At 41.1% G+C, this 20364-nt stretch overlaps 1 protein-coding gene and 1 long non-coding RNA gene across 2 annotated transcripts; one reads left to right on the top strand and one right to left on the bottom strand.

The window, feature by feature from the left end:
- The first annotated feature begins 4941 nt into the window (after window positions 1–4941).
- LOC142775632 (uncharacterized) lies at window positions 4942–6088 on the top strand. The gene is made up of 2 exons (XR_012886862.1): window positions 4942–5774; window positions 5852–6088. It is a non-coding gene; the product is annotated as an uncharacterized LOC142775632 (long non-coding RNA).
- Window positions 6089–8288: 2200 nt separating this feature from the next.
- Window positions 8289–19773, bottom strand: Aprt (adenine phosphoribosyltransferase). The gene is made up of 4 exons (XM_037427308.2): window positions 19562–19773; window positions 15498–15735; window positions 11749–11827; window positions 8289–8992 (listed from the first exon to the last, which is right to left on the bottom strand). The coding sequence occupies exons 1-4, from the start codon at window positions 19636–19638 to the stop codon at window positions 8838–8840; spliced, it is 549 nt and encodes a 182-aa protein (XP_037283205.1). The 5' UTR covers window positions 19639–19773; the 3' UTR covers window positions 8289–8837.
- Window positions 19774–20364: the final 591 nt, after the last annotated feature.

Below are 20364 nucleotides of genomic sequence, written 5' to 3' on the forward strand. Positions count from 1 at the left end.
GACAAGAATGATGAACTAACCGATAGTGACACTGCTGTCACACTGAACAAGGCATTTTCTTCAGTGTTCACCACAGAAGCAGATATGAACCCCCCCTCTCCTCACGTCCAGTAATTTCAGAACCGATGCCCCCGATTTCAATTATGCCTAGCGGAATTATTCACATAGTTGAAAATATGAAACTATCGTCCACCACGGGACCGGACGAAATAAACTCCAAAATCCTGAAAAATCTTAAATTTCCTGTCAGTGCCATTTTTGCCTTGCTTTTCGCTCAATCCTTGTCATCTAGCTGTGTTCCAACTAAATGGAAACTAGGGAAGATTGTTCCCACCTATAAAAGTGGTAACAGATCATCACCTTTGAACTATCGCCCCATCTGAATTACTTCCGTTCCATCAAAAATTATGGAACATATAATTTTCACAAATATTATAAACCTTTTTGAGCGCAATAACTTCATTTCCATCGCACAGCACGGGTTTCGTAAAGGGCTATCGTGTGAAACACAACTTGCCACCTTCACCCATGATGTACACGTTAATCTCGACAGCAATATCCAAACAGATGTAACTTTTTTCGATTTCGAAAAAGCGTTCGACTAGGTTCCTCATCACCGTCTAATGTATAAACTATCACTGCTAAATCTAGATTCATTTGCATTCAACTGGATATAAAACTTCCTCAGAAGAAAGCAAGTTGTGGTAGTAAATGCCGTGCAATCTAACACAACCCCTGTTTTTTCCGGCGTGCCACAAGGTACGGTACTTGGCCCGCTGCTGTTTCTTATTTATATCAACGATCTGCCTTCCGACATTACTAACAATACGTCTCTTTGTAGATGATTGTGTGCTGTATGCCAAACTTACTTGTAACCAAGACCAACTTACGTTGCAATCCGATTTAACTACTATTGAAAACTGGTGTAGAAGTTCGCAAATGTCATTAAATGTTTCCAAGTGCAAATTAGTGTCTTTTTCACGACGCACGAGTCCGCTAACATTTAATTACACTCTATCAGGGTCATCTTTACAATCCGCAAAGTCTTACAAGTACTTAGGTGTACATATCGCGAATGACCTCTCCTGGACCGCCCATATAAACAAATTAATCGCCTGCGCTACTAGATCTCTTGGGTATCTGCAGCGTACAATAAAACTTGCTCCTCTTCACTTAAAACTACTGGCTTATAAAACCCTAATCCGCCCAAAATTAGAGTATGCAGCCGCCATATGGGATCCGCATCAGAAGTACCTAACTGATAGCATTGAAGCAATTCAAAACCGCACCGTTAGATTCACTTTCTCGGACTACTACTCATTTACTAGTGTCACAAACCTGAAATCACGCCTAGCACTTCCTCCCCTCAGCCACCGCCGGAAGCTTTCGAGACTGGCATTATTTCACCGGTTTTATCATTTTTGATCACCCAACACTTACATCGTGCCGAAACCGCATGTATCCAGCCGCAGCAATAATGAACTACAAGTAACATACCCTTGCCCCCGTACAAACACATTTGCGCAGTCATTTTTTATACGCACTACAAAGGAATGGAACCATCTTCCAGATCACGTGGTCCAATTAAGAAACCTTAACCAGTTCAAGTCGTCGCTTACAGCGCCCGGGATTGTGTGATATATTGGTGCAGTTTCTTTGTTAGATGCTGTTCGCATTTATGATTGCTATTTTCAGCTCATGTGTCTGCTGCATTTTACATTTTTGTACAAGTTCTTGACCCAACGTTTGTGTATTTCTTTTGTAATCATAGAGCTCATGTCACCTTTGTATGCTCGTACCAAGTGTATCTTTTGTACCACCCCTCATGTAATGCCTCCACTGCGGAGGCCCTTGAGGTATTAAATTAGAAAATAAATAAAAATTAAATAATATGTGAAGACTTTTTGTAGCTTAAACAAGCAGAATATTTTTAGTATCTGAGATGATGTCATACCTAAGGACATTTTTAAGCCATGTTCAATGTTACCTTTTGGCGCCTGAAATCTTTTTCTGCGTTGCTAGTGGTCATAGTTTGGTGATGTACCGATGGCACAACAGCAAAATGATTTCTCCTTCTTACTGATTTCTATTGTATTACAGTGAGAATCTTTGAGCAAGTTGGTGGTCCATTATACTGACAACAGTGCAAGAAGAGACAAGGGACAGGAAACACAGCGCTCATCTGTGTTTCTTCCTAGTCCCTTCTTGCACTGTTGCCAGTATAGAGCGGTAGTGTTTGTATAGAGAAAAAAATATAACGATGTAACCTGATAGAATGGGCCAGTTTTAAGTAGGCAGGAAATATTTCATAATTCATAAGCTTTATAAGCTAGACCATTCAAACTTTCCTTTGTTATAGACAACAGTCAAGCAAACAATTTGTATACTTGAGATTTTTTTTTTCATCTTGGGAGCATGACATTACAAATTTTCTATGCGATGTTAAAGAAATCTTGACTTACATAAGCATTATCACACATACAATCACTTAGCGTTCTATTGATATATATTGTTATATTGTACCTATGACATTATTCCCAAGAAAAGTTACTTAAACCTGCTAACTGCTACCAATTCTCCCATACCAACAAAAGAGTTAAAGGGTCTAAGGGAACTGAAGCAAGTGTGAATATTGTGTAGGTGCAATTCATTATTGTCATCAGCTTGACTACACCCACTGCAGGGAAAGGGTTCTCTCGGGATCTGCCATTCAAGCAGGTCGTGCACTTGCTGCTGCTACGTTGTGCCCGCGTACTTAATCTTATCAGGCCCATTAACTTTCCGTCTTCCCTTTGAGCATTTGCCTTCTCTGGTCATCCAGTCAGTTACTTTTAATGACCAGCAGTTATCCTGCCTATGTGCTACGTACCCAACCCATGTCCATTAGTTATTCTTGATTTAAACTATGATATCCTTAACACCTGTTTTTTCCCTGACCCACACTACTCTCTTCGCGTCTCTAAAGGTTACACCTATGATTTTCCTTTCCATTGCTTGCTCCGACGTCCTGAATTTAAGTTGATCCTTTTTTTGTAAGCCTCCAGCTTTCTACTGCGTAGGCAAGTACCAGCAGCATGTAGATTTTATATATCTTCTTCATGGGGGACAGTGGTAAACTATAATTAATGATTTTAGATTTCTTGCCAAATGTGCTCCACCCCATCCTTAGTCTAGTTATTTTACTCTCATCGTTCAGCTCCACAGTTACTAGCTGTCCCAAGTAGACGTATTCCTTTACAAAATACGGTGTCTCGCAACCTCTTGCAAGGTGCTGTTCTTTCCTGGGACTGTTGCACATTACTTTCAGCGAATTGCTGGTTGCTAACATACTCTCCATTTAATCTTATCCCTATCTTACCAATCAAAGACCCTGAAAACCTCCTGTAAACACGCGGTGAATAGCATTGGGCAGGTCATGTCTCCCGGCCTTGCTCTGTTTTTATTGGGATTCTGTCTTTCTTTATGGAGGACTATGGTGCCTGTTAATATGCTGTAGATTTCTTCCAGTATATTTATATATACTTCGTTCATGCCCCGATTCTGCAGTGCCTACGTGACTGCTAATATTTTGGCCGAATCTAATGCCTTTTTGTAATCTATAAAAGCTATATACAAGGAATGGTTATATTCCCGGCATTTATATATCACCTGATTGATAGCATGATTGTGGTCTATTGTGTGGAAGCATCAAGTCAATGAAAAGAAGAATCCCAACATGAAACCTAACGGTTTATTCGCTCAGCAGCAGCATTGGGCGAGCATACCGACACTACGTGCGTCTTTGTAGCGAAGAAGAATCTTGCAATCTTGGCAGTGCGTTTTAGTAGCCACTGCCAGCGACGCATATCTCTGTTGATGCTGCAGTGGTGCTGTAATTTATCTGTAGGCGATGCAGCGTGCAGCCATGTCACCTATCTGACACCGAGCTGAAAGATAGTGAAGTGGAGGCTGCACAGTAATATGTGCAGAGTGTGTCGCCAGATTTGTAATTATCTTTGTTTCTATGTGTGATGTTTAGCCTCCATGAACCCAAGTTAATATGCACATTACAATCCAGTAAGCCTGATGAAGGATGCAAATAAACACATGATATATGACTAAGTAAAATTTTGTCAATGTCACCCTCATGATGCAATGTCGTGTTCTTCGTGTACAGCCATGCAATACATTCAGCATTTCTTTTTTAGGTACCATATAAAAACAGTACATCAATTTTGTCTCGCGAACTATTTGTTAAAAACTCTTACTTTCATTCATTCGTACCAATAGCATGGGCGTCGACAGGGGAGTGCAAAAGGGGCAAAGGGGCAGTTGCCCCCCCCTCCCCCAAGCAGCACCAGCCCTCCCCTCTCCCACCCTCGCTCACTGCCCTGAAAACCATTCTTTATTCTCCTGTGGACGTCGGTGACCAGAGACTTTCCAGAATGGTCCTTTCAATGACGATGTAAAAAAAAATTTTAACCTTTCTACTGATCTTTCTTCTGTGAGAACGCAAGTAGCCAGGCACCAACAAAGCCAAATTCAAGCCAACCACCTGTGAAAGCCTTTTCCCCTGCAAATTCTTTCCCTGGCATTCTTCCGATTGGAAACGGAAATTTTCTCTTCAGACGACCTTCTTTGGCTTCGCATGAGTTACGCCAGGATTCTTTGCTAGTGACAGGGTGCTTTCCCGCTTCAGATATTTTCACCTGGGTGAGGTAAAGCCCCTCCATTGCGACTACTGCTGCTTTTTTAAGTAGCGCCAACCATTCAGGCCTAGTTCCAGTTATAGAGCTTCTAAGAGAAAGTTATTGAGACACCTCCTTCTGCTTTTTCCTTCCATCTTGTTTCTGCACATGCGAGAAAGTAAATATTTTCGTTTTCATACCACAAGTGTTGTCTTGAGTTTCATCCTAAGTTCGCGAGCAATGCTACCCCCTGCTGCGCACCAGGCTGCTCGACGGGGTCGACAGCTGACCGGTGTGACAGCATGAATGAAATGGGGTGAGCGCGTCAGGTGGTGTAAGCTTTCTTTACTTAAACTTATTCATGGGGTGCATAGCATATGAGGTGGGTCCATGGACCGGAAAAGCAGCAGAAACATCATGGCAGCACCCCGGCTTCCGCTGGTCAGAGGTCTGGTGTAAAGGGAAATGGGGAGAATGAGTTGGCGCTGCTTAACCTAGCTGATGGAAAACAAGTGGAGAGGCTTTACATTAGCTCAACGAGCAGCCTAAACCACAGACCGGGAAAACAAAGTATTTTTACTATTTAGCAATTGATACTGCCTTTTATTTCTTTGGTTTAAGGGTTTTCTCTCTTACTCTCTCTCCATGAAGCTTAGCAGAGAGTTGTCACTCTGCTTGCATACAGCTGCTGAACATCAGCAACATGGAAAGAGCAAAAATGTGCGCGGGACCCCCACAGCTAGAGGTCCCCGGCACTACAACTCTACTAGAACCTTGTTTATGTAACATTCTTGGAAACATTACGACGCACACACAATAGACCAAAGAACGAAAGGCGGGAAGATAAATGGGCGCTTTTTTCATCTATTCTGTGCATGCCAAAATATTTCCAAGAATCCTCAAACCAACTTGCCCAACTTTCCGTACTATTACATGTTTACAGGAATGTGACTACTCCTGTATTACATGTATGTACATGGGTTTGCTGAACCAACTCAGCCAGGAAAAAGTTCCACAGGAGTATATGCGCTGAGAAGCCGCATCGTACTAACGCGCCAGGCAGGATGGAATTCGAGGGGTAATTGAACTCAAGAACGCTGCATCAAGGTGAGAGTAACGACAGCCCTTCGTTATAACTGCTTCTGGTATGTTAAAAATCTTCCATTTCGTCCGAATTGTCGCAGAGCCTCTGGCCGGCACTTGCCTTCCGAAGCGAGAGGTTGCGCAATTTGGACGCCTACGTGATGTTCCCATGAAAGGGATGACTGCCAGGCTCATACTGCCCCTTGCTGGCTCGGACAGCACGGATAACAAAACAACAAAAGAGAGACATCCCAACAACAAAGAACGAAACAACTGGGTTAGGCAGCTGCCTAACCCAGTTGTAAAAAATAAAATAAACTTTTGCTAGCATTCAGAAATCTCAGCGTCATCAAATTATCGATAAAAAACTCCTTTATAACACAGTAAGGTCTTATCTGTGAGCACACCCTCTGACACCAGGTGGCAGCTACGGGAGAGAAAACGAGGTAAGCTTGAGAGAAATGGCGTCTCGTGTTCTGTTGCATTTAGCAAATGAGGCCTATGAGGTGCGACATTCTCGCAGTAATTTCTAAGACACCTTGGTGGTTCTTGTACACTTTGGGTGGAATATTTGGAGGGGTAAAAGTGCCTAGAACGAGGAAACCAGTCTGTGAGAGAAAATCTGTGTAGAAAACATTCTTGAAAAAAAGCAACCTTGCAGATTTCTGTGAAGCGTCAACTCTCAAAAACCCTTCTCTAATCACTTTTCTACACAGGGCTACAATGTGTACCCGCCAAGGTGAAAAAAATAGCTTGCACCCGACAGAACAGGAAAAGTTTTGCTAGGGAAGGTCGCAGCCTCCCTCTGCCAAAGTAAGCACGCGTTCGTGAGCATTGCAGAGCTGTTGTACAGTGCCACGGCAAAACGAAAATGGACATCAGAAGCTTCTTTAAAGGAAAAGCTGATACTGATGCTGCGCCATGTTTGATGAAGAAGATACACCTTTTCGAGCTGGACCATGATCTTGAATCCGAAGATACTTCTACCACCTCACACGAACTTGAGGGACCTCTAACAACGAGGCACGCTGTAGAAATCGGCTGAGCCCTCAAACCATCTCTCACAGGTAAGCTTCATCACAGCAAATAGTACGGCTCCAGTCTTTGCCATAGAAAACGTCTGAGGAGGTTTTCGAACAGCCATAACTTTTTCCCTTAACAACGTGTTGTTCCGAACGCTCTTTCAGCATGTTGCAGCGTGTGAAGACGTGGCTTCGTTCGACTATGTCCAGCGACCACCTGTCTGGACTCTGTATGCTCTCGCTGCATCATGACAAAATTGAAAAGGAGTTACAAAGAGCTTTCACAGAGAAAGTCGTACAGCACTTTGCTATGCGTGTGCCAAGACGCATGCCGCTCGCATTTAGAGACACTGTGTAACTGTAAGGATAAGTTTCTAGCAAGTACGAAATTGCGGTAATTCTGCCTGGCAACATGTCATGTAACTGCATAACTGCATGTCATTCAGCGCGAGAATTTTATTGAAAAGGTAATCTGAGTTTTTCAGCAATTTGTGACTGCAAACTGTCGAACTGCATTGTTAGCAAGGTAATGTAAATTCGAGGCTGCCTGCCTCAGCAGCGGTAATATTCAGCTTTGTGGCTCGTGGTCTCAGAACTTCTGAAAATTTATCTTGATGTCCGAGTGTCCCCCCCCCCCCCGAGGCAGAATCCTTTTAATGCCCATGACTAATAGTCCAATTATAACAAATTAAAAATTCTGTATTTTACATTTAACATGGGTACATTCACGTGGCAGCACAGATTGTAAAGTATTTTTCATATTTTGACCACTGTGGATTGATAAAAGTTCCTAAAAGTCTGCCAAGTTCAGTCATTAACTCTTTTTGAACAAAACATTGTTGATCTTCAACAATAAAAAGTTTACTAGGACCAAGAATGCCATCAGTCTTTTTTTCTTGGTTTTATGGCTTTACCAAGGCCAAGTCCTTTTTTTGGTGCCATAGAAGGATACTTATGAACACTGCTCAGCTTGTTTGTAGCATCATTACAGACATCCTTTTGTGATCTTTCTCAATACATACAGCAATCAAAATTTTCAGTGGCAGTTTTCATTTGGCACTGCATGAATTTCTGTACATATTACTTTGTTTAAAGCTTTTAGACATGGCTCTGCAGATATCCCAACATGTGAATTTATTTAGAGCAAAAATGTCAAAGCCCCAAGGCTGATTTTCTCAGACAATGCTGATAAATTTCACATCTCAAGCAATGGCCCTGTGAATCTCCCCCAATCTGGCATACACCACTAAAAGTTCATGAATAAACACCCTGCTTTACCATGTCCGTAGAGTTTGTACATACAGAGCAAGGTGATGCCCTATGAATATAAATATGGCTATATATATATATATATATATATATATATATATATATTTAAGAGGCCATTTGTTTTGTGCCAGTTTCTTGTAATCAACATGAACGTGGCATTACAATTTTTATGGGCTGTAAGGTTTTCAATGCATTTCAATTACTGCAAGAATGCTACTATTTATGTTCCTCAGAGTGTAAACATACATTATGCAAGAATAAAACTTTTATTTTAAAAATGGACATTATCAAATAGTGTAGCTGCAAACACGCACCACGGTTTTAACTCTAAGAGTTGATTCGAAAGGAAACTACACAGAATGGGCTGCATTGACAGTAGTTGTAAATTTAAGACCTATGAGCTAGAAAAAATTAAAAATGCTATAATTTTCGTTGCCTTTATCATTAAAATTAGAAACACTCTTGTGCAATGGCAATCTGAAAAATGACAGAAAGCGAACTAAACATCTAGGCCTTGATGAAAGGCATTCACGGTCATGGAATCGTCCACTTTTTCTTATACCAACTCAAAAAAGCATTCTAAATTTCTGGAATGCTTACTTTTTGTATATTTGCATGTCTGAGTTTACATATGGAAGTGCAGTGATGCAATCTTGAAACAATCCTATATTATTATTTTGATTAAGATGCTCTAATTATTTGATTTCACGAAATTGACAGCCTAACAACTCATAGCATCCTAAGAATTCAGTCATTGCACTTTGCCTTCTCTTCACTTCTCTGATGAAGCAACCTACTACTTCTTCACTGCTGCGGAGAAAGGAACAAGAGAAAAGATGGGAACATTCAACTTTTGCCGACCATGGAGTTCTTCAATTTCCACAATGACAATGCAGTGGGATACATTGGCTCCAGCAGCCTGGATTAAATTGACAGCAGCTTGCATGCTCCCTGAAAGGCAAGCACACAGGACAATTCACCAATAATTTACACTGATAAAACAATAGCAGAGGAAAAGTGGTCAACTGCCAACACAATAAGCTCGTTGAGCACTTGGATGATACTTCTACTGTTTAGGATGACATCAAGTCTCCGTTTAATGCAGATATACAATAATAAGTATGCTTCAGTACAACAGAAAAGAAGGTGCAGTTGAAGCATTTTGTAACGAAGCATTCTCTGGCATGAAAGTATACATTGACTATAAGCATGCGTTCATTACATGCTGGAAATAGCGTGAAACCATTTACATTATTTTAACTCGTAAAATACATGCTTGTTATATTGAGGCTCAACTGTACTGAACTATTTCCCCACTGCGGGATAAATCGGTGTATTTGGTAGGTTCCACTAGAATTTTTTTCTGGATAAACTACTGTACTTAACATTTTATGTAATACATAAACGAAAAAACTTCCGAGCTATTCAAGCATTCAAGATTCATTAATGAGATATATGTTATGTGAGCAATATAAATTGCCAAATTTAGGAATAGTGAGACAAAAGTGAATGCAGTTTGTAAAGACACTCTTCTATTTACTGAGAAGGAAGTAGTACCTATAACAGAAACTACGACATATAAAGAACATGCTGCCATCTAATAGGCACCATATAAAAAAAATTCAAAATTTTTCATTGAACAGCACGCTCCCAATAAAAACTGTACTGTGTGCACTACGATTGGGTGTGTGTTGTGAGAAAGCAGTCTTTTGATTTAGAGCATAGTGTAATGTCGCAATTCTTGCAGTAAACTCTTGTTTTCTGCTCGGTTTTCCCACAGCGCTTGCATTCCTTACAGCTTCTACAAGTTTTCGTCCTGACAGGCTGGTGCTGAAATGCGAACTGAGATGGTCGAAGCAGAAAACGAAGCTGACAAATGTTCCAGGCTGATTTGCATCGTTCACCTCAGAGTGAAAGTCCGACCAAAAGGCAGCATCCTCAGACCTGCTGCAGCTTATTAAATCGACAAGATCAGCCACAAACACACCAGAATGCTGATATCCGTGATCTTTCGGCGCGTGCACACTCGGCGTGCCAGTTAGCAGCCACGTTTGCTTTTCACTTGTACAATCGTGTAACTTTGAAGTGCATTAAAAAAATCAAGGCGACACAGAAAAAATATTGACCGCATCAAGCAGAAAACTAGTTTTTATCCTTCATGACGAATGACGCGGTCTGTCTGTGAATGGTGCGAACGTCTTGAAAGAAGCGATTCGAACCATAGATACAAGGCTATTGGTGACCTATCGGCGCGGTACAGAAAGAGTTGAAAGGCGAACTAAGAGGGTAGACGGAGAATCTCCATCCGTTTGTCGTCTGTGTTTACTACTGCGCAGCATGCACCACCAACTGGCCTAATCCTCCACTTTGAGTGACCAATAACTGCTTAGGTTTACATCACTAAGGCACGATACGATGATGAGGGACGCCATAGTGCAGGACTCTGGAAATTTGGCTATCTGTTGTTCTTTAGCATGCACCTAAATCCAAGTACACGAGCCTCTAGCCTTTCATCTCCATCAGAGTATGGCCACCACGTCCAGGATCCGATCACATGACTTTCCGGTGTGCAGTAGAGCACCATAACCACTAGACCGCCACAGCAGGTTAGTTAAAAGGTTAGTATTACGATTATTGAATAGACACTCACAATGTGGAAGCTGTGTGTCCTAGGCTGTCTCTGAATTCATAGTATAAGCCAGGCAAATAAGACATCAGGAACTGTCTTCTCAATACACAAAATGTTTTTTTTTGTATATCATGCACAAATAGGCCATGGAAATGTTTCTTCAAGGGCGGAACTCAAGACAATCGTTGTGGTGCGAGCTTTGGTTGATCTCCCTGTCACAAGCAAGTGCTAATGTCATCATACACCGATTTTCATTAACAGTGCAGTAAGCTTAGAAATTGCAGTAAGTAAAAGAAAGAATAGAACAGCAGTTTGTCAGGGGAAAAGAAAAGCTATCCTGATTTTAAGTGTCGATTTGAAGGAAAACAAGGAAGAATTATTCAGAAGCAAAAAAAAAAGCAAAGTCTTTCTAGTAAACAACGTTTTCTCGTGTTATAGAATAAACTTAAGATGCAGAATAGTTACAGAAGGGTTGAATAATTACAGAAGGGCTGGTTCGCACTGCCAATATTTCAGTACGAATGCAGAATAGTTACGTGTTCATGACTGAGAGACTCGAGTGTTCTATCGGGCAAGAGAGGGACCTATATTCAAAGTACGTGGTTATGTGCAGACCCGAGTGCTGCCGAAGGACTCATCAGCTTCTTCGGCACGCACCCCCAAGCACAAGTGGGCTTTACGGTGCAGCAAGTTGTCGAATTTTTCATTTTCATGTTCCCACCCGAACTATTCTGCTGTGTGGATGACAGTCCATTTTGCTACAGTCTACTGCTGCTTGCCAAGTCAAGCTTTTAGTTCCTTCAGAACGCTATGTCATAGTAATGTTCTCATCAATAGACATTAACTTAGCCCAAGCCGATTCTGTCAAAATCTATGACATTTTAGGCAAGGTTGTGGGTAACGTCATGATGCCACCACCAGCCCTCATTTTTAGCATGTTCTCTGGTTTACCCAACCTCATTCCATGGCAAGAGTAGTCTTTATGGTATTTAGGAACATATTTCCTTCTGTAGCTCATAGCTCAGCACATTATTCATAATTGGCATCCCCTTAAGATGACGAAACCACTCATACTTACCACCTGTGGCTAAGAGGTCATCCACAATGACAACGTTCTCCCCAGGGGTTATACTTTCAAGTTGCACTTCCAACTTGTCCTGCAAAACAAATTGAAAATGAAGTGATCTCTCCTTTCGAACTTGACGTATAAAAAATGAATTGAAAAAAAAAAACCCTGGTTGTCTGATAGGTTGAGCAGTTACACTGGACAAACTTATGTGAAACACAAAATTAATATTAAAGAGAAATTATTTTTTAGATATCATGTACTTTCCAGCAAAAAGGTGGCAGCAAAGCAATTAGCCTGCAGAATTTTACATTAAACACAAACAATTTCGGGTTTTTTTGCAAGAGAGCACTTTCCGTGCATGGCACTGTTAAATAAAGTCTGATTCTGGAATTTTGCACGCCAAAATCACTACTTGAAGATCCAAAATCTAGATGGGAACCGACAGATGGAAACAACAGAGTGGGATAATCAGGGTTAACAGTGGAAGGCCTTTTTTTGAAAAAGACAGGTCCTCCTATTGAAACGTTGGTCAGTCAGTCTGAGGCACTTGCACTGTTCACCCTGATCATCCCACAAACTTTATGAAGAGGCATACCACAACAGGAGACGGCCGATTAATTGTAACTGCCTGGGGGTTTTTCAGTGTGCATGCAAATCGACAAACACGGGCATGCAGCCTCGTGCTTAGCTCACCATAACTACCACAGTTTTAGCTGGGAAATTTGGCAGACAAGCCTGGCACATGGAGTTCACAAGCAGAGCACAAAGTGATCTCTCTGCCGTTTACAAACACAGGCCTGCCCTCAACAGTAGGCTGGTTATCGGCGGCTGTCATGTATTATCAAAGAACAGGTTCCCATACAGAGCTGCCATTGGCCGAAGGAAAAAAATGTAGCAGAGTTGATATTTCGATCAGTGCAGTTGTTCGTACTCTTAAGGCATATATTAACTAGCACAGTTAATCAAAGAGGTTGAGAAAATGTAGAAATCTACATTGCAAACTTTAAAGAAAATTGTGCACCACCACTACAAACCATCACCGTCATCTAATCACAGTCGGTTGCTGAAGCTCATGTAATATCCGAGGTTTCACATCCCAAAACCAAGATATGATTACTGCTGCTCATGTAGAAATAAAATGTAACACAGCAGGTGGGGTGTTGCTAATAGTGCCATTTCTCCCACCAAAATAGAAAACATTGAGGAGGGGCTGGAAATTAAAATATTTAGTCATAATATCCCTGCTCGAACAAGGTGTTTAATTAAGAAAAATATCGCCAATTATTATGACAATCCGTAATGCAAAATCAGTGTGCAGCAGTGTTCTGGCAAGGTCAATAAAGAGTCTCTGCTCAAGCAGCTTGTTTAGCAGCAGCAGTAGATAAATAACTTCTGCTAGTTTTATCTAAAGTGTGCCAAAATGCAAAGTCCCTCCAACTTTGCCTTAGAAGGACTGAATTAGTGAAAGTACAAAGGGGCTGCAAGAGTGGGATGGGTTGGAAACATGGTTGGAAACAGTTTTAGGGTGTTTTCTAGGGTTTAAACAAAGATGCTTTAAGAACTTCTCATGCAGTCTGCAATAAGTATGCCAGGAATGCTATGACACAGCCACCATATGAACCAGAAACTTCTGTGGTCATGCATGCAGTTGTACTTGAAACTTTAACATAAATGCGTGATGCAGCCACATGAAGCCAACTTGCTTGGTTGTAACTTTATTAAATTGTCCTGCAGTGTTTTAGGTGCATCAGGCTCAGGTCTCCCATGATGGGGACGTCGAGGCTCAGAAACTTTAACTGATGGTGTCTAAGTACAGCCACCTAATTGCTGAAGTAGTAAAGAAAGATCTTGAAGCAACGCTTCTGTGATTCACGTGCACTGAAAGTCACTGCAAAGCTGGAAACTTCTTGCAGCAGCTTTGTTTTGGAAACCACCAATTGAAATGCACAAATTAAACTTTGGGAACTGAATCTTCACTTTCTGCATAGTGCATGCAAAGCTCAATCACTCAGGTGGGGAACAGCTGTCCGCATATATATCTTCCAATCATCTTAGGTTTAGGTTGGCAAAGGAAAGCGGAACTCACTCAGACTCGCTCAAGAAATATATTTTGCACTTTGGACTCACTCAGACTCGCCAAAATTATCTTGAACCAGACTCACCCACACTCATTCAGACTCACGGCCAGATTTGAGTCTGAGTGAGTCCAAGTGAGTCGACTCACGAATGAGTTCACCAACCTATGCTTAGTAGTGATGCAGAACTATCGATGGCACTATTGATACTATCAATAGTTTTGTACCATCAAACTATGGATGGTAAAATAAACTACTGATAGTGCTATCAATAGTAAGTTCAATAGTAAGCATAAAATCAACAAAGCGAATTCATTGCAGCCTAAACTTGATTTTCCGAGTGTATGGAGCAGGAGGAGCAAGCCAAAGGGCAAGAAAGTTTTCATGCTTGCACTCCTTCACCAGCATTGTTGGGCGACACATGGCAACTAAGTTCAATTATTCAAATGTTCAGGAAATGAGACTGTTACATTTGGCGGTATTGCACAGCATCATATTTATATTGCATTTCATAATTTCATCATCAAGAAATAAGCCTGTTAATTGGATGGTTTATGTGCCTAGTTTTGAATATGAATTTTTTGATTAACATATTACCATACTAATAAATTGTAATACTATTTATTTCACAAAAAATGTTAATAAAATAATTAAACTGAGCATTGCTGATATAGAGATACCTCAAATGTTCTTTGACAACATCGCCAGCAACCAAAAGCATAGTTGTTCACAGCAGTAATACTATCGATGGTAATATTGACTGCACTATTGACAATAGTATCAATAATTTACTGGTAGTAGTACTATAGATAGTTCAAAAGAAACTAGTGATATTATCGATAGTCAATTTTTTAACAGCTTTGCATCCTTACTTCTTAGGCATTTGCACATGTGTAGAAGAACGACCCTGGGAGTGTTAGCCAGTCCTGGCCAAGGCAGAGATGTATTAGTGACTAAGAAGTATCTGACCTCTTAGTTACCTTTCCCTTTCATTTCATAGCAAGGGTCATGACTCTGGCATTTTAGTTCTTTCAGGTAGCATACACCACTTTATTAACCAGTGTGCTGGTCACATATTCGCAATGCCTATGATAAGGAGTATATTGTACCATTTAGTGCAAAAGTTTTCAGAATCTGTATCACGTGGCGGAACATAGAAAAACTGATTTGCTGTGCCACCCTTACGTGGCATGGTGTTGAGGATATTGGCCTGTCCACTGTGATTAGATCCAGCAACGGGGCGTTTTCTGAACGCACCACTGCTAATCGCCGAGGTCGTGGCCATAAGCCTCAACATGCGCCGCATCTCCGCCACACCCTACAGATCCCGCGAACGTTTGTGAATGACGGTACTCGTACAGCTAGGGTCATCAATAGCATTAGCTAGCACTCCTAGAGTCGGATCTTGTAACCATTCACAAGTACCCAAGAAAGTGAATAAGGGAAGTGTTGATGCCATAAGTAATTTGTTAGAGCATCGCATGCATAAAGTGGAAAATGTGCCTTCTTTTTTTAATGTAGGTTTTCTACACTGAAATAAAGACGGGTGATTTTGCCTATGGTTTTCTAGGCCTCATGGTATGTTGACTTCACCTGCATGTGTTTTCAAGATTCCAGCTTTAGAAGTGCAATGTAAAACAGATATCAGAGGAAGATGGATCTTAATAGAATAATGTGTGGTACCTCTCCATACTCCAGAGTATATGCCTGAGACTTCACATTTCCAGGTAGCTTTCCTGGTTTTCGAATAGGCACAAATGGTACATTTAGAGCCAATGCCAAAGCAGGCCCCACAAGAAAACCTCGTGACTCAATGCCGGCAATGACTTGAACATTGGGCACAGACTTGCGAACATGCTCGACAAGCAGGTCCACCATCTTGCGAAAGAGATCTGGCTTTTGAAATACTGGCATTATGTCACTGTATGAAGAAGACAAAAAAGGACACGTTAGTAATGTTTCAAGGGCAGTGGCATTTTATTCACAATACATCACAAATATCACAGGAAAATGCATACTCTGCATTGACAAGCACTTGTAACATGACTTTGCAAAATAGTGCATCTCATCTCACCTCTCACGAACTAAATGACACTCATTTTGTTTGGTTCATTTGTGAATAAAAGAAACTATACATAATTTTAAAGCTGTCTTGAGAAGCTTCAAAATAATTTTAGAATCATAGACATGCAATAGTAGTTATCAAACCAACTTTTTATCAATGTGTTTTAAGGCTGAATTATTCATCTTCTCTTATAGTTTCCACTTTCTGGCTGTACCTAAGGTCCAGTCATCTGATCTTCCCTCTGATCTGTATAATTAGCCACAGTAGACATCTGCCATATCTCCTACCGCCTGAGCTAACAGAAGAGGTTTCGGCCGTATGAGTGAAACGAATCCACACAACTTGTTCTTCTGCGCCTACAAAACCTCAGCACTATGTGAATGATGAGTGTAACCAAGCTCTATTTAAAGCATTCTAATAAATTTTGATCATGTAAAGAGTGTACGCAATATACCAAAGCTCAAATATTTTCCTGTATACGCATATTTTTGCTTGATTGATATGTGGGGTTTAACGTCCCAAAACCACCATGTAATTATGAGAGACGCCGTAGTGGAGGACTCCGGAAATTTCGACCACCTGGGGTTCTTTAACGTGCACCCAAATCTGAGCACACGGGCCTACAACATTTCCGCCTCCATCGGAAATGCAGCCGAGTACCTTAGCCACTAAACCACACATTTTTGCTTGCGATAGTTACTATTCACCCCAAAATTGAGCAGAATCACCACCTAGAGGCCACTGGCTAAAGCGTGCCTATTGTGGATTGCTCCCTACACTGTCAGCTAGCCACTTAAGGTTAGCATGTGCGCATATGTCATGTTCATCCTCAAAGGGAGATTTTCCCTGCCCTGTTTTAGCTCAATTTCAACTGCTTGTGTGTTTGCCTATCACTTTCTACAGAAGCATTTGACATTGCTTGGCTGTATATGCACTGCCATGAGAGCAGTTCCTGCACTTGCCGAAACTGCTATCTACCCTCATCGTACCCTTCGTTCGCCAGGATCCTTTCAGTGTAGGTGTCGCTTAGTAATTGGAGCAAATTCTAAATGCACCTTGTGTCATCTCAATCTTGAAGAATATTAGATATTGTGAAAATGCAGCATTTTATCGACTCAGTGATAGACAAAATTTAGCTTGTTAGGTGTCTAATAATAGCACAGTTGCTTATCAGTTATGCAACGAGTGTTATTTATGCTTGAGATATCCCTTTATTTCATGGTCCTGGTCGCACTATAGCAAAATATTTTGTCAAGTAAGTTCTCACACTTCGGTGCTTAAATTGTCCTTTAAAAAGAATAGAACATGGAGTTAAACGGAGGTGACCAAACTTGAGTTGTGCGCAATTCGAACATTGCCTGAAATTTATACAGACTAACCCGTGTGCTTAGATTTGACGGCATGCCTCATGGTTATCTTGTATAATTTCACACAAAACATCTTTTTTTTTACCTTATCTTGACTGCTTTTGTGGCATTGTTATAGACTGACAGAAGGATCGGACATCATTCACTTGAAAAAATATATATATATACTCCGTCCCATCAAATAACTGAACTTTTTTGTGCCACTGTCATGTAGATCTAAGAAAGCTGTGTGCTGAACTTTTATATACTGTTATTGAGATAAAAACAACCACGCTGAAGCACTGTCAGCCACGTAGCTTTCTGAAATAGATTTCTCAAGTGAACCACCTTCATTTCACAAAGAACTGAATAAGAAAACAATGTGGATGCCTATTTGTGGTTATTTGAGCTCATCGCCCTAGAATATAGGTTTTCTTTTTTTATTTTATATCCAAGACCAGCATGCACGAAGCAAATAATAAATTCAGTTGCACTACAGCAGTGCGTAGTAGGTGGGACACAAGCTCAACACTTACAAATAAAAATACAAGAAACATGACATAGTGTGAAAACACAGACAGTCGCCAAGAGCGAACATCCTTTTTGAACAACAGATTGCGTTTCTCTCACTAACATTCGGCAAGCTTCGTGCATCCATTCGGCAATGGACAACATACATATTACTAGTAGGCTGCCCGTCAACGCATTTTATTTGCCAATCATCGGCTTTCACCGTTCACAAAAATGCCTGTTGCATACATTTGTGTGCACGCTGCCGGCTTCCTATCCACACTAGTGCAGTGATGGTGCTGTCACCTGTAGCCGGATCTCGGGGCGAAAAAACATGGCACCCCAGGGTTCTGCCCCTCCCTTTTTGCTACTGTGGTTCTGCACAGGTCATAGTCCATAGTTAAGAAACATAAACGAAGCAAGAAGTATGTCCCAAGAGTTTCACATGTAGTTCTTGAGTGTGCAAGCTCTTCTCAAGTGTCCAATTAAACTTTATAAGCAGAGCAAAGCTTTCACCAGTTGATGCTCGAACATTTAAAGTGCTTAGCATGAAAAGCAGAAAATGAAGATCTGGCCTTAACTATAGGTTGACACGCATTCCTTTTCTCTAGCTTTCTCATTCTGTGTAAAACATGTTGACATGCAACTTCAGGTGAAGATGGTGACATTAAAAGTAATTGTTAATTTGCCAGTAAAATATATTTGATTAGCATGATTGGTTAATTGTTACAAACTGCACTGTGCTCAATCAGTATCAATCAGTAAGCAGCGGTAACATCTGTGCCCAAAGGACATGACAGTTCTGTGGATTGAGGTGAATTACATGACTGCGTGGAACAAGTGAGAGCAGCCACATCAGACGTACAATGGTAAGGTTCTGCTCCAGAGAATAAAGTAGCAGGCTCAATTCCTTGCTCCTGCAGCTGCATCTTGATGAGGGCTATATGAAAAAATGCTTGTGTATAGCAGCATCTCTGATGCCATCAGAAATTCTTCGATAAGATTGACAAGAAGTATCTAGTTGTACAGAACTGGATACTTCGTGAACGAATAGGCTCGTGATCTCGATCCTCATCAGTTATCAAGCAAGACAAGCTGCTAATGTGTTACTAGGTTCACAAACATGTCAACATGCTTGCTTTCCTCCAGTCTAATATCTCCATACTTGCAGCGTTAGCAGACCCATTTAGCACTTCCACGAAGCTTACCACTTTGTCCCCATGAGCCCCAATATGTAACACCTAGCCCCATTACAAGACATTAATAGCTCACGTCGGACTGACACCCATATGACCACTTTTATAACGCTTTTCTACTGGCGGTAACAAATATGCAGGATTTACGCAAAACTGGTGTGGCCATTTGCAGCACTAAACTGCACATACGCACTGCACTATTTTCAAATCCCTTGCGGTCACTTAATTGGTAATGCGACGGGAAACAATCACGGGCTTTCCCCAACTTACTACGTGTGACCTTGACGCCGAGCATATGTTTGATACTACGTTGATTACGCACTTAGTATGCACGTGAAAATTCTGTACCTTCGTAGTTTTTGACTACGTAAAATACTCTGATCGCTTCGCAGCAGGACGACGCGACAGCTGCGTGCTTTCAAGATGATCACGAAAAAAAAAAAAAAAAAAACCTACGCCGTGTGCATTTCACCTTTTATACCGATATTGCTTCCGAGGACTTGCAGATAACACACGCTAGAAACTTTGGCGAAAATGCTCTTCTTTGTGGTGTAAAATTAGTTAACGCATCTATCATCTAAGAAATCCAGCCAACACCACAAAGTACATTAGATAACCTTCTTCACTCACCAAAATAAGATACCTTTCTTGGGAAAGTCAGGGTACGCTTTCAGTGCGGCACACACTTCCTTAGTTCTAGGATCCATTTCCAACAGAACGATAGCAGTAATCTATAACTGCAATAACATGAACCGAAAAGAAAGGTTACAAGCGTAAAACCGGCGCAATCTAGAGAATAATGAACTTCAGGGTGGACCACAATACGCGCGAAAAGTTGCAAACGCCGATTATGATTATCAAGAGGATGTCCTTGCAGCTACGGTTGTCCGCGGCCCGAAGAGTTTCTCGTGGCCGTACTGGCAACGCCTCCTAGATTACTGTGCCTGCCAGATGAGCGCGAAACGCCGGTTATTTATGACGGCGCTGCCTACGTAGGAATAAAAGTTTTTGTACTTAGCCTTTGAGATCGGCAATTTTGGTGTTTGGTACAAATTTTAAAGGATGCCTTGTAATAAAGAAGTTGCTTGTTGAATGATGGTGTCACTAACGTAGGGTTAATTATAATTATAGTTACGTCTTTTTAAATTGTTTTACAATATTTTTATTGCATATAAGCTCCGAAAACGTAAAAACTTATTTGAAGACACCCATACTTGAGTAACGCCACCACCGTAGTTCCGACAACCGCCGCTTCCCAAGTGACCACTGATAATCCGGCAGGCACGGGAAATCTAGGAGGCGTTGGTACTGGAAAGCAAAAGCTGCAGCACTGTAGTTGAGAACAACAATATATCTAGAAACGCTGGTTGAGAAAAGTGAATTTCTGTAAGTTTTTTTACAAAGCTCCATGAATTCTTTAATTAAAGCCCTTT

This window comes from Rhipicephalus microplus, chromosome X (genome assembly GCF_043290135.1).
Source record: "Rhipicephalus microplus isolate Deutch F79 chromosome X, USDA_Rmic, whole genome shotgun sequence".
In the NCBI taxonomy this organism is placed as follows: domain Eukaryota; kingdom Metazoa; phylum Arthropoda; class Arachnida; order Ixodida; family Ixodidae; genus Rhipicephalus; species Rhipicephalus microplus.

Bases quoted from the DNA above. Each gene is read 5' to 3' on its own strand.
- Aprt (XM_037427308.2), bottom strand. From the start codon at position 19,638: ATGGATCCTAGAACTAAGGAAGTGTGTGCCGCACTGAAAGCGTACCCT. The intron at 15,736-19,561 runs GTGAGTGAAGAA...TTCTTCATACAG, and splicing joins AAGAAAGGTATCTTATTTTG to TGACATAATGCCAGTATTTC. The intron at 8,993-11,748 runs GTAAGTATGAGT...CTTGCCTTTCAG, and splicing joins TGACCTCTTAGCCACAGGTG to GGAGCATGCAAGCTGCTGTC.